The sequence below is a fragment of the Microcaecilia unicolor genome, chromosome 3, assembly GCF_901765095.1.
Source record: "Microcaecilia unicolor chromosome 3, aMicUni1.1, whole genome shotgun sequence".
Taxonomy (NCBI): Eukaryota; Metazoa; Chordata; class Amphibia; order Gymnophiona; family Siphonopidae; genus Microcaecilia; species Microcaecilia unicolor.
In genome coordinates this window covers 2,692,721-2,704,912 of record NC_044033.1, presented here as the reverse complement: position 1 = coordinate 2,704,912, position 12,192 = coordinate 2,692,721, and the positions used below count along the sequence as shown (strand labels likewise).

General features: G+C 44.5%; 1 protein-coding gene across 1 annotated transcript in view; it reads right to left on the bottom strand.

The window, feature by feature from the left end:
- Positions 1-12,192, bottom strand: part of CUL9 (cullin 9) — a 308,998-nt gene that overhangs the window by 31,973 nt on the left and 264,833 nt on the right. Inside the window, exon 37 of the mRNA XM_030195702.1 lies at positions 4,036-4,146. Coding sequence (XP_030051562.1) covers positions 4,036-4,146 — 111 coding nt within the window. The remainder of the gene's footprint in view (positions 1-4,035; positions 4,147-12,192) is intronic.

Sequence of the window (12,192 nt, the reverse complement as noted above, 5' to 3'; positions counted from 1 at the left end):
TAGAGTCAGTGAGCTTCAGGCCCCTTACACCAAATTTCATCACAACAGAGTAGTCCTCCGCACTCACCCTAAGTTCCTGCCAAAGGTTGTGTCGGAGTTCCATCTGAACCAGTCTTGCCAACATTCTTTCCCCGTCCTCATTCCTGCCCTGCTGAACGTCAGCTGCACACATTGGACTGCAAGAGAGCATTGGCCTTCTACCTGGAGCGGACACAGCCCCACAGACAGTCCGCCCAATTGTTTGTTTCTTTTGATCCCAATAGGAGGGGAGTGGCTGTAGGGAAACGCACCATATCCAATTGGCTAGCAGATTGCATTTCCTTCACTTACGCCCAGGCGGGGCTGGCTCTTGAGGGTCATGTCACGGCTCATAATGTTAGAGCCATGGCTGCGTCGGTAGCCCACTTGAAGTCAGCCTCTATTGAAGAAATTTGCAAAGCTGCGACGTGGTCATCTGTCCACACATTCACATCTCATTACTGCCTGCAGCAGGATACCCGACGCGACAGTCGGTTTGGGCAGTCAGTTCTTCAGAACCTGTTTGGGCTTTAGGATCCAACTCCACCCCCCGAGGGCCCTGTTTGTTCTGTTCCAGGCTGCACTCTCAGTTAGTTGGTAAATTTTTTAGGTCAATCTCAGTTATGTCCTCGCCGTTGCGAGGTCCAATTGACCATGGTTGTTGTTTTGAGTGAGCCTGGGGGCTAGGGATACCCCATCAGTGAGAACAAGCAGCCTGCTTGTCCTCGGAGAAAGCGAATGCTACATACCTGTAGAAGGTATTCTCCGAGGACAGCAGGCTGATTGTTCTCACAAACCCGCCCGCCCGCCTCCCCTTTGGAGTTGAGTCTTCCCTTGAAGTGTATTGTCTTGCTACATACTGGACTGGCCGGCTCGAGCCGGTTTTGGGCGGGAAGACGGCCGCGCATGCGCGGTGCGCATGGGCGCGCGAGGACTAGCAAAGGCCTTTGCTAGTAAACTTTCCGATGGAGGGGGCTGCCGAGGACGTCAACCCATCAGTGAGAACAATCAGCCTGCTGTCCTCGGAGAATACCTTCTACAGGTATGTAGCATTCGCTTTATAGCAATCAGCTGATACACAGCACCTCATCTTGACAGGTGGAACAGAAAGTCACTCACAGAAACTGCCCAATAGACAAAAGACCACCATTGCAATTCTGCATTCAGTCCTTTGGGCTTGTAATGTCTGTAATTGAAAAATCCACCATTGTTCCTTATAATTCAGTAGTTTATCTTATAAACGGTTAGATTATATGCTTGGGGCATTTTACATGCACTGAATGCCAGTGGTGGTCTCTCACTCTTGAAAGAACAGATTGGGTATGCTCTATTACTTTACCAGCTCCATCATTTTTTTTTTTGTTACATTTGTACCCCACGCTTTCCCACTCATGGCAGGCTCAATGCGGCTTACATGGGGCAATGGAGGATTAAGTGACTTGCCCAGAGTCACAAGGAGCTGACTGTGCCTGAAGTGGGAATCGAACTCAGTTCCTCAGTTCCCAGGACCAAAGTCCACCCTAACCACTAGGCCACTCCTCCACTGTTGCTACTATTCCACTAGCAACATTCCATGTAGAAGTCGGCCCTTGTAGATCACCAATGTGGCCACGCAGGCTTCTACATGGAATGTTGCTAGTGGAATAGCAACATTCCATGTAGAATCTCCAATAGTAGCAACATTCCATGTAGAATCTCCAATAGTATCTATTTTTTTTTTTTGTTACATTTGTATCCTGCGCTTTCCCACTCATGGCAGGCTCAATGTGGCTTACATGGGGCAATGGAGGGTTAAGTGACTTGGCCAGAGTCACAAGGAGCTGCCTGTGCCTGAAGTGGGAATCGAACTCAGTTCCTCAGTTCCCAGGACCAAAGTCCACCACCCTAACCGCTAGGCCACTCCTCCACTACTTGTAATTCCAAAAATATGGTCTATATGATTATGTGCCCATGTAATTTGACCTATATTGGGTGCTCTTATCTTCCAATTAAGAAGTGCCTCAGGGAACATAAATCTAAGGTTGTTAATAAGATCTTGACAGTTCTCTTGGTTCAACACCGGTCCGACCATCAGCATCAGTGGCAAGACATTAAATGGCAGATCATTGATGTGGTTCAGCATTCCCTCCCTCCCATGTTTTAATATACCGATCTTCATGGGCAAAGTGGTAAGCAATGCAACAGCTAAAACCGGAAGAAATCGAAGGAACTACAATACCAAGAAAGATAAGAAAAGAAGTGCGCTATAAAAAGACAAAAGTAGCCCAGGACTCTAATATAAACATTTCATATCCTACACACTTAACCAGGATGGGGTTAAAACTAGCCTGCATTTCAATTAAAATTTTTAATCCTGATCAGCCACACAATTAAAAATTTTAATCGCATGGATTAAAGGCGGGACATAGCCAGAAGTCCATTGGGGGAGAGGGACGCATTTCCTCTTCCTCCCCACCTCCCTACATTAGATATTATATATTTGCTGGTGGAGATGCCAGAGCCCCACCAATCAAAGAAATCCACTGTCAAAGTGGCCCCTTTCCTCCTTGTGCTGCTCAGGAGCGAGGAAGTCAGTGGGATGACTCCAGTCGCCGATGCAGACACTCCCCGAGCTTGCTCAGTTCTTAATACACAATTAACAGATGATGGTATTGTGATTTTTGGAGTTTAGCAGGGGATGATGTGCTTGTTTGTAGTATGAAATATCACAGTCCCTGACTTCTACACAAAGGGGAAACACATTTTCTCTCTAGGTCAAAAACATTTCTTTCATTTTCTAGTAACCTGCTGTTCTTGTGATACTGAGACAAGGAAAGATTCTGTTTCTGTGAATGAGGTTTACCTTAATATAGCTTAACTGTGTCAAGAAACCAAATTGCTACCTCTAGTGAAGAGGAGAGAGAGAAATTTCCTTTCCCTCTAAGCAAGGTACGAGAAAGGAAGTTCCTCTCCTCTGTGGAAGACAGAGAGGAAGCTCTTTCTAGATTCAGTCAATTTTGCAGGCGTATCAATTTTTGAGAATTCATTTCACCTTTATCACTAACATTAGGCAAAAAGTATCATTAGACCAATTGTCCATTAGACAAATTTTCCTACTGGACAGAATGTCTATTAGCCAAAATGTAGCACTGGACTAACTGACATTAGACCAATTGTCTATTAGATGAACTGTGATTAGACGAATTTTACTAAACCCAGCAACCTCGTACTGTGCAAAATATAGAGATAACAGATGTAAATTCAAAAATTCAACATTTCAAATCACTAAATTGAAAACACATTTTTTCTGTATTGTCTGGCCATTTTATTTTTCTAATCATGTTGGTCTCAGTCTCTGATTTCTGCTTGTCTCAGTCTTCTCTTAACTCCCTTTCCGTGTTCTCCAGTCCATCTGACACTTTTTGTCTCTCCCCCATCTTCCTCACTTTCTCTCCTACATCTATCTCAAACACTGACCTCTCAGTTTGCTTCCCTTTAATTCTCTTTTTAAATATCCACTAAGATTCCACCCATCCTCCTTACCATCCACTCCTCAATCTCCCTCTTTTTACTGCATCTACAACTTTTGATCTTTCCCTAGTTCCCCTTTCCCAATCTTCCTTTGTACCTCAACCTTCTAGCAACATCCCCCTTTCCCATATCCAGCCTCTCCCCCTTGCGCCTCCATTCAGAGTCTTCTCTCTTCCTCTCTGTTTAGTGTTCCTCTCTCTCTATCACCCCTATGCCCAGCATCACTCTCTTCTCTCTCTCTTTCACCTCACCATATTCAGAAACTCTCCCTCTCACTCCCTATCCTCTCCGTGTCTATCCCTTTACTATGTCCAGTATCTCTCTCTTTCTATATTTCCCTCTCTCTCCCCTCCTTGTATCTAGCAGCTCCCTTTTCTCTAGTACATCCCTCTCCCCTTACTGGTCCAGCAAACAGAAGACGTGGTCCATTTCTTCCTATTGACATATGGTTTCCTAGCAACAGATGAGTGAGAAGTGCTAAAATCCAGATCCTGAACACGGTCCTACCTTGCGAGCTTGCTCCAAGACTACACAGGCATCAACCACAAAGGTTAAGTATCTCATGTCAGGCACTGCACTGATGCTGGATACTCTCTTTTTAAGGTCCACAGCAAACTCCTGCAGAAGGAGAGAGATTCAATGTTAATTCAATCTAAAGGGTGGTGCGATGTACTTCTTATTCTGACTCAGCTATCCCAGGATCATCACCAGTTCCACATCAGCACCCTCCTCCATTCATCCCAGAGACAGCCCCTCCACATCCCTGCAAAATGGTGGGAAAATGTGGGATACAAATGCTATAAATAAATAAATAAATATTACTACTACTACTTAGCATTTCTATAGCGCTACAAGGCGTACGCAGCGCTGCACAAACATAGAAGAAAGACAGTCCCTGCTCAAAGAGCTTACAATCTAATAGACAAAAAAAAAAAGTAAGCAAATCAATTAATGTGTACAGGAAGGAGGAGAGGAGGGTAGGTGGAGGCGAGTGGTTACGAGTCAAAAGCAATGTTAAAGAGGTGGGCTTTCAGTCTAGATTTAAAGGTGGCCAAGGATGGGGCAAGACGTAGGGGCTCAGGAAGTTTATTCCAGGCATAGGGTGCAGCGAGACAGAAGGCACAAAGTCTGGAGTTGGCAGTAGTGGAGAAGGGAACAGATTACTACTATTATTTAGCATTTCTATAGCGCTACAAGGCGTACGCAGCGCTGCACAAACATAGAAGAAAGACAGTCCCTGCTCAAAGAGCTATGTAATAAAAGTGAGCCAAGTATAGGACAATCAAGCCATTGTGACATCACTGATGAGGTTGGCTCTTATTGGTGGACTGAGGCATTATGACATCACAACATTAGCTCTGGTTACAAGAGACTACTAACCTACTATTTAGCATTTCTATAGCGCTACAAGGCGTACGCAGCGCTGCACAAACATATAAGAAAGACAGTCCCTGCTCAAAGAGCTTACAATCTAATAAACAAAAAAATAAAGTAAGCAAATCAAATCAATTAATGTGAACGGGAAGGAAGAGAGGAGGGTAGGTGGAGGCGAGTGGTTACAAGTGGTTACGAGTCAAAAGCAATGTTAAAGAGGTGGGCTTTCAGTCTAGATTTAAAGGTGGCCAAGGATGGGGCAAGACGTAGGGGCTCAGGAAGTTTATTCCAGGCATAGGGTGCAGCGAGACAGAAGGCACAAAGTCTGGAGTTGGCAGTAGTGGAGAAGGGAACAGATTACTACTATTATTTAGCATTTCTATAGCGCTACAAGGCGTACGCAGCGCTGCACAAACATAGAAGAAAGACAGTCCCTGCTCAAAGAGCTATGTAATAAAAGTGAGCCAAGTATAGGACAATCAAGCCATTGTGACATCACTGATGAGGTTGGCTCTTATTGGTGGACTGAGGCATTATGACATCACAATATTAGCTCTGGTTACAAGAGACTACTACTACTACTATTTAGCATTTCTATAGCGCTACAAGGCGTACGCAGCGCTGCACAAACATAGAAGAAAGACAGTCCCTGCTCAAAGAGCTATGTAATAAAAGTGAGCCAAGTATAGGACAATCAAGCCATTGTGACATCACTGATGAGGTTGGCTCTTATTGGTGGACTGAGGCATTATGACATCACAACATTAGCTCTGGTTACAAGAGACTACTAACCTACTATTTATCACTTCTATAGCGCTACAAGGCGTACGCAGCGCTGCACAAACATAGAAGAAAGACAGTCCTTGCTCAAAGAGCTTACAATCTAATAGACAAAAAATAAATAAAGTAAGCAAATCAAATCAATTAATGTGAACGGGAAGGAAGAGAGGAGGGTAGGTGGAGGCGAGTGGTTACAAGTGGTTACGAGTCAAAAGCAATGTTAAAGAGGTGGGCTTTCAGTCTAGATTTAAAGGTGGCCAAGGATGGGGCAAGACGTAGGGGCTCAGGAAGTTTATTCCAGGCGTAGGGTGCAGCGAGACAGAAGGCGCGAAGTCTGGAGTTGGCAGTAGTGGAGAAGGGAACAGATTACTACTATTATTTAGCATTTCTATAGCGCTACAAGGCATACGCAGCGCTGCACAAACATAGAAGAAAGACAGTCCCTGCTCAAAGAGCTTACAATCTAATAGACAAAAAAATAAAGTAAGCAAATCAAATCAATTAATGTGAACGGGAAGGAAGAGAGGAGGGTAGGTGGAGGCGAGTGGTTACAAGTGGTTACGAGTCAAAAGCAATGTTAAAGAGGTGGGCTTTCAGTCTAGATTTAAAGGTGGCCAAGGATGGGGCAAGACGTAGGGGCTCAGGAAGTTTATTCCAGGCATAGGGTGCAGCGAGACAGAAGGCGCAAAGTCTGGAGTTGGCAGTAGTGGAGAAGGGAACAGATTACTACTATTATTTAGCATTTCTATAGCGCTACAAGGCGTACGCAGCGCTGCACAAACATAGAAGAAAGACAGTCCCTGCTCAAAGAGCTATGTAATAAAAGTGAGCCAAGTATAGGACAATCAAGCCATTGTGACATCACTGATGAGGTTGGCTCTTATTGGTGGACTGAGGCATTATGACATCACAACATTAGCTCTGGTTACAAGAGACTACTAACCTACTATTTAGCATTTCTATAGCGCTACAAGGCGTACGCAGCGCTGCACAAACATATAAGAAAGACAGTCCCTGCTCAAAGAGCTTACAATCTAATAAACAAAAAAATAAAGTAAGCAAATCAAATCAATTAATGTGAACGGGAAGGAAGAGAGGAGGGTAGGTGGAGGCGAGTGGTTACAAGTGGTTACGAGTCAAAAGCAATGTTAAAGAGGTGGGCTTTCAGTCTAGATTTAAAGGTGGCCAAGGATGGGGCAAGACGTAGGGGACATCAAGGACATCCCCATCATTATATTACCAGGTGCATCTCCTTCCCAAAACTCCATCCCCAAATCCACCGTCTACACCAAAATATCCTTACATAGTAGGAACAAGCTCTGCAAGTACTTGAGCACACCCAATATTGTGCCATGCATTTCTTTGGTCGAGGAGGTGAAAGCCCCATGCTGCAGGGCCACAGGAGTGAACAGAGAGAATGGCTTTAATCTCCTATACTACTGCATCCTATTGGTTGCCTAAGGAATGTTTTATCAATGAGCTGGAGAGAGAGAGAAGGGCAACAGCAGTGCAAAGCAAACTTCTTGTCTTTGGTCTATAAGGGAGAAGTACTGATAGTGGCACAGAAAAAAGGAATGAGGAGCTGACGGACAGGAAAAATGAAGACAGGACTGAGGTGCTTGGGAAAAGGGTTGAGAGAGCTGCTGATAAAGGAGTTATAAGAGAGGCTGGGAGAGAAGGAAGGCTAGGTGCAAAAGTAGATACTGTCTGGGAGCTGTAATATAGCAGTGAGGGGAAAGGAATGGAGAAAGGGGTTGATAATGAGACTGTGGGTTAGGGAGAAGAACAAACACAGGTTGTGAGGGAAGGAAGCAAGCCTAGACATATTTCATAGTCCATTGACCGCTACTAAATGGACTTGGGAAAAATCCACAATTTCAAGAAAAACACCCTCCCTTCCACAAACACATTCTTGCATGAGGTACAGACTGATCCTCCATGACCCCCCTTTGTAAATTCTGGAGCTGTCCCATTCCCCTCCCGTAACTCCCCCCACCCCTTCCCCACCCAAACCCCAAACAAAACTCCTAATGACCCTCAAACCCCCCTAATTCAGAGTCTAGTTAAAACTCTTCACGTATTAGTGCCCTCATCCCCCCCCCTCCTACAATAGGTCTTTTTGCGCTGAGTATTGCAATAATGGTGGTGCAGTATCCTGCCCCCCCCCCCAAACCCTCCCTCCAGACAAATTCAATAAGACCCCCTCAGACAATCACATTCACCTCATGTTTCTCTGCTCCAAATTCAAAACATATTCCACCAAACCCAAATAGTCCCAAAAACCCTACTGGGATGGATGGGCTCAACACCTGCCCTAATTAGCATGCAAGCGAAGGAAAACTTAAAAAAAAAAAAAAAGGGGGGGGGGATAAATTCAGTTGAAACAGTTTCAATCCATGAACAGCTTTGTATCTTTGACTGCAAGTCAATACCCCTCTTGCATGCAACAATCAAATGGTGAATGTACAGAACATCCCCATCACCCCCCCCCCCCCAAAAAAAAAAGGGGAGGATGGGAAATAACAGAAACAGTAGATAAACTCAGTTACATCATCTCAATTCAGTTCAGATCAAACAGTTTCAATCTTAGAACAGCTTTGTAGCTTTGACTGCAAGTCAACACCCCTCTTGCATGCAACAATCAAATGGTGAATGCACATACCACCCCCATCCTCCCCCTCCACAAAGGAAGAAAACAAAACAAAAGGTTTTCAGTTGTGATATCAGGAGATTTTTCCAAGGCCCCTTCAGATCAGTCATAAAAGGATATCCCCTCCAGTAGCCAGCACATCCAGACCAAGGCATACCATCCTGAAATGTCGTCACCCACGAAAAGAAATAGAGAGTATTTATTTATTTGTTACATTTGTATCCCATATTTTCCCACCTATTTGTAGGCTCAATGTGGCTTACATAGTACCGGAGAGGCCTTTGCAGGCTCCGGTGTGAACAAATACAGGGTGATGTTGTGGTAAGATCAAGTTCATGTGGCACAGCCACATTAGGGAATCGTACAACGGAAGAGTTGTGTAATGTCCATTACGTACTTTAGTGTTGTTGTGTTGCAGAGATCAGGCATTTATGTTGGATTGATAGGGTATGCCTTTTTAAACAGGTGAGTTTTTAGAGTTTTCCTGAAGTGTAGGTGGTCGTACATAGTTTTCAAGGCTTTTGGTGATGCGTTCCACAGTTGTGTGCTGATGTAGGAAAAACTGGATGCGTAAGTTGATTTGTATTTGAGTCCTTTGCAGCTTGGGTAGTGCAGATTTAGGTATGTTCGTGTTGAAGACTGGAAGACTGGAGGGTAGCCAATGTTACTCCGATTTTTAAGAAGGGTTCCAGAGGAGATCCGGGAAATTATAGACCGGTGAGTCTGACGTCGGTGCCGGGCAAGATGGTGGAGGCTATTATTAAGAATAAAATTGCAGAGCATATACAAAAACATGGACTGATGAGACAAAGTCAGCACGGATTTAGTGAAGGGAAGTCTTGCCTCACCAATCTAATGCATTTTTTTGAGGGGGTAAGCAAACATGTGGACAATGGGGAGCCGGTTGATATTGTATATCTGGATTTTCAGAAGGCGTTTGACAAAGTGCCGCACGAAAGACTTCTGAAGAAATTGCAGAGTCATGGAATCGGAGGTAGGGTATTATTATGGATTAAGAACTGGTTGAAAGATAGGAAGCAGAGAGTAGGATTGCGTGGCCAGTATTCTCAGTGGAGGAGGGTAGTTAGTGGGGTCCCGCAGGGGTGTGTGCTGGGTCCGTTGCTTTTTAATGTATTTATAAATGACCTAGAGATGGGAATAACTAGTGAGGTAATTAAATTCGCTGATGACACAAAATTATTCAGGGTTGTGAAGTCGCAGGAGGAATGTGAACGATTACAGGAGGACCTTGCGAGACTGGGAGAATGGGCGTGCAAGTGGCAGATGAAGTTCAATGTTGACAAGTGCAAAGTGATGCATGTGGGTAAGAGGAACCCGAATTATAGCTACGTCTTGCAAGGTTCCGCGTTAGGAGTTACGGATCAAGAAAGGGATCTGGGTGTCGTCGTCGATGATACGCTGAAACCTTCTGCTCAGTGTGCTGCTGCGGCTAGGAAAGCGAATAGAATGTTGGGTGTTATTAGGAAGGGTATGGAGTCCAGGTGTGCGGATGTTATAATGCCGTTGTATCGCTCCATGGTGCGACCGCACCTGGAGTATTGTGTTCAGTACTGGTCTCCGTATCTCAAAAAAGATATAGTAGAATTGGAAAAGGTACAGCGAAGGGCGACGAAAATGATAGTGGGGATGGGACGACTTTCCTATGAAGAGAGGCTGAGAAGGCTAGGGCTTTTCAGCTTGGAGAAGAGACGGCTGAGGGGAGATATGATAGAAGTGTATAAAATAATGAGTGGAATGGATCGGGTGGATGTGAAGCGACTGTTCACGCTATCCAAAAATACTAGGACTAGAGGGCATGAGTTGAAGCTACAGTGTGGTAAATTTAAAACGAATCGGAGAAAATTTTTCTTCACCCAACGTGTAATTAGACTCTGGAATTCGTTGCCGGAGAACGTGGTACGGGCGGTTAGCTTGACGGAGTTTAAAAAGGGGTTAGATAGATTCCTAAAGGACAAGTCCATAGACCGCTATTAAATGGACTTGGAAAAATTCCGCATTTTTAGGTATAACTTGTCTGGAATGTTTTTACGTTTGGGGAGCGTGCCAGGTGCCCTTGACCTGGATTGGCCACTGTCGGTGACAGGATGCTGGGCTAGATGGACCTTTGGTCTTTCCCAGTATGGCACTACTTATGTACTTATGATTCGGATGTGTTTCTGGTTGGTAGGTTGATCAAGGCTGTCATGTATCCTGGTGCTTCACCATAGATAATTTTGCGAACCACAGTGCAGATTTTGAAAGCGATGCGTTCTTTGATTGGGAGTCAGTGTAGTTTTTCACGGAGGGGTTTTGTGCTTTCAAATCGCGTTTTTCCGAAGATGAGCCTTGCTGCCGTGTTTTGAGCTGTCTGAAGTTTCTTTAAGGGTTGTTCTTTGCATCCCGCATAAATTCCATTGCTGTAGTCTACGTGGCTTAGTACCATTGATTGTATTAGGTTGCGAAATGTTTCTCTCGGGAAGAATTGTTTCACGCGTTTGAGTTTCCACACTGAGTGGAACATTTTCTTTGTTGTAAATGTCACTTGGCTCTCTAGTGTTAAGTTGCGATCCATGTAACACCGAAGATTTTCAGGCTGTCTGAGATAGGGAGGGTGTAATCTGGGGTGTTGATAATTGTGGAGTTGTCCGTGCTGTGTTGGTATGAGAGGATGAGACAGTGTGTTTTTTTCTTTGTTGAGTTTTAGTTGAAATGTATTTGCCCAAGAGTCCATGATGTTCAAGCTGATCTTGATTTTGTTAGTGATTTCTGTCAGTGTAGATTTGAAAGGAATGTATATAGTGACATCGTCTGCATAGATGAAAGGGTTAAGGCCTTGGTTTCATAAGGTCTTGGCTAGTGGGGTCATCATTAGGTTGAAGAGGATCGGTGATAGAGGTGATCCTTGTGGTACTCCGCAGTCTGCTTTCCACGGTGATGATGTGTTTGACTTTGATTTTACTTGATATGTTCTTGTGGTTAGGAAACCCTTGATCCAGCTAAGTATGTTTCCCCCAATCCCGAATTTATCTAATAATCTTATTAATATATTATGGTTTACCATGTCGAATGCACTAGACATGTCGAATTGGAGGAGGAGGATGTTTTTGCCTATTGCTATTTCCTGCTTGAATTTGGTTAGGAGAGTGAGTGGTACTGTTTCTGTGCTGTTTAGGGGGCGGAAACCTGACTATCCAAGTATATGTGGCACTAGCCAAATTTCAAAGTCTGAAATTTCCGCTCCTCCATTCAGCAGATTAGTCGCATTTGTAATCACCTCGAGGGGCCACCATTCAGGGTCTCTAGGAACTCTTTCGCTGCTTCTGCGGACTCGAATACCTTGTCTGCTCCCTTATGGAACACTCTCAGTTTAGCATGGTATACTAAGGAAAATTTCAGCCTTGCCAAGTAATCTTGTAAGCACAGTATTTTTTGGCCTTCATAGGAAAGACAAGACTCAGCTCGTAGTGCCTGCAGTATTGCTTGTTTATGTCCATAATGTAATATTCTCATGATCACTGCTCATGGCTTGGCTGGGAGTTGCCTGCGTGGGCCTACCCTATGTGCTCTCTCAACTCTCAGGAGCCCCAACAGATTATTAAGATTTAAAGTTTTCAGCAACCAATTTTCAAGAAAACTCACCAGGTCTGAATCCCTTAATTGTTCAGAGAGGCCAATCAATCTCAGATTATTGCGTCTGGACCTATTATCCAAGTCGTCCAACTTCGTTTCTAGCTCTAGCAGCTTTTTCTGCGTTGCTCCTGCAGGCTCCGTCAGCTGATCTGCCAAATCACTGATTCTTTGCTGCATCTGGTCCAGATCTAGATGAAACCCATCCAATCTTTCATGAGCCGCCTCTGCCC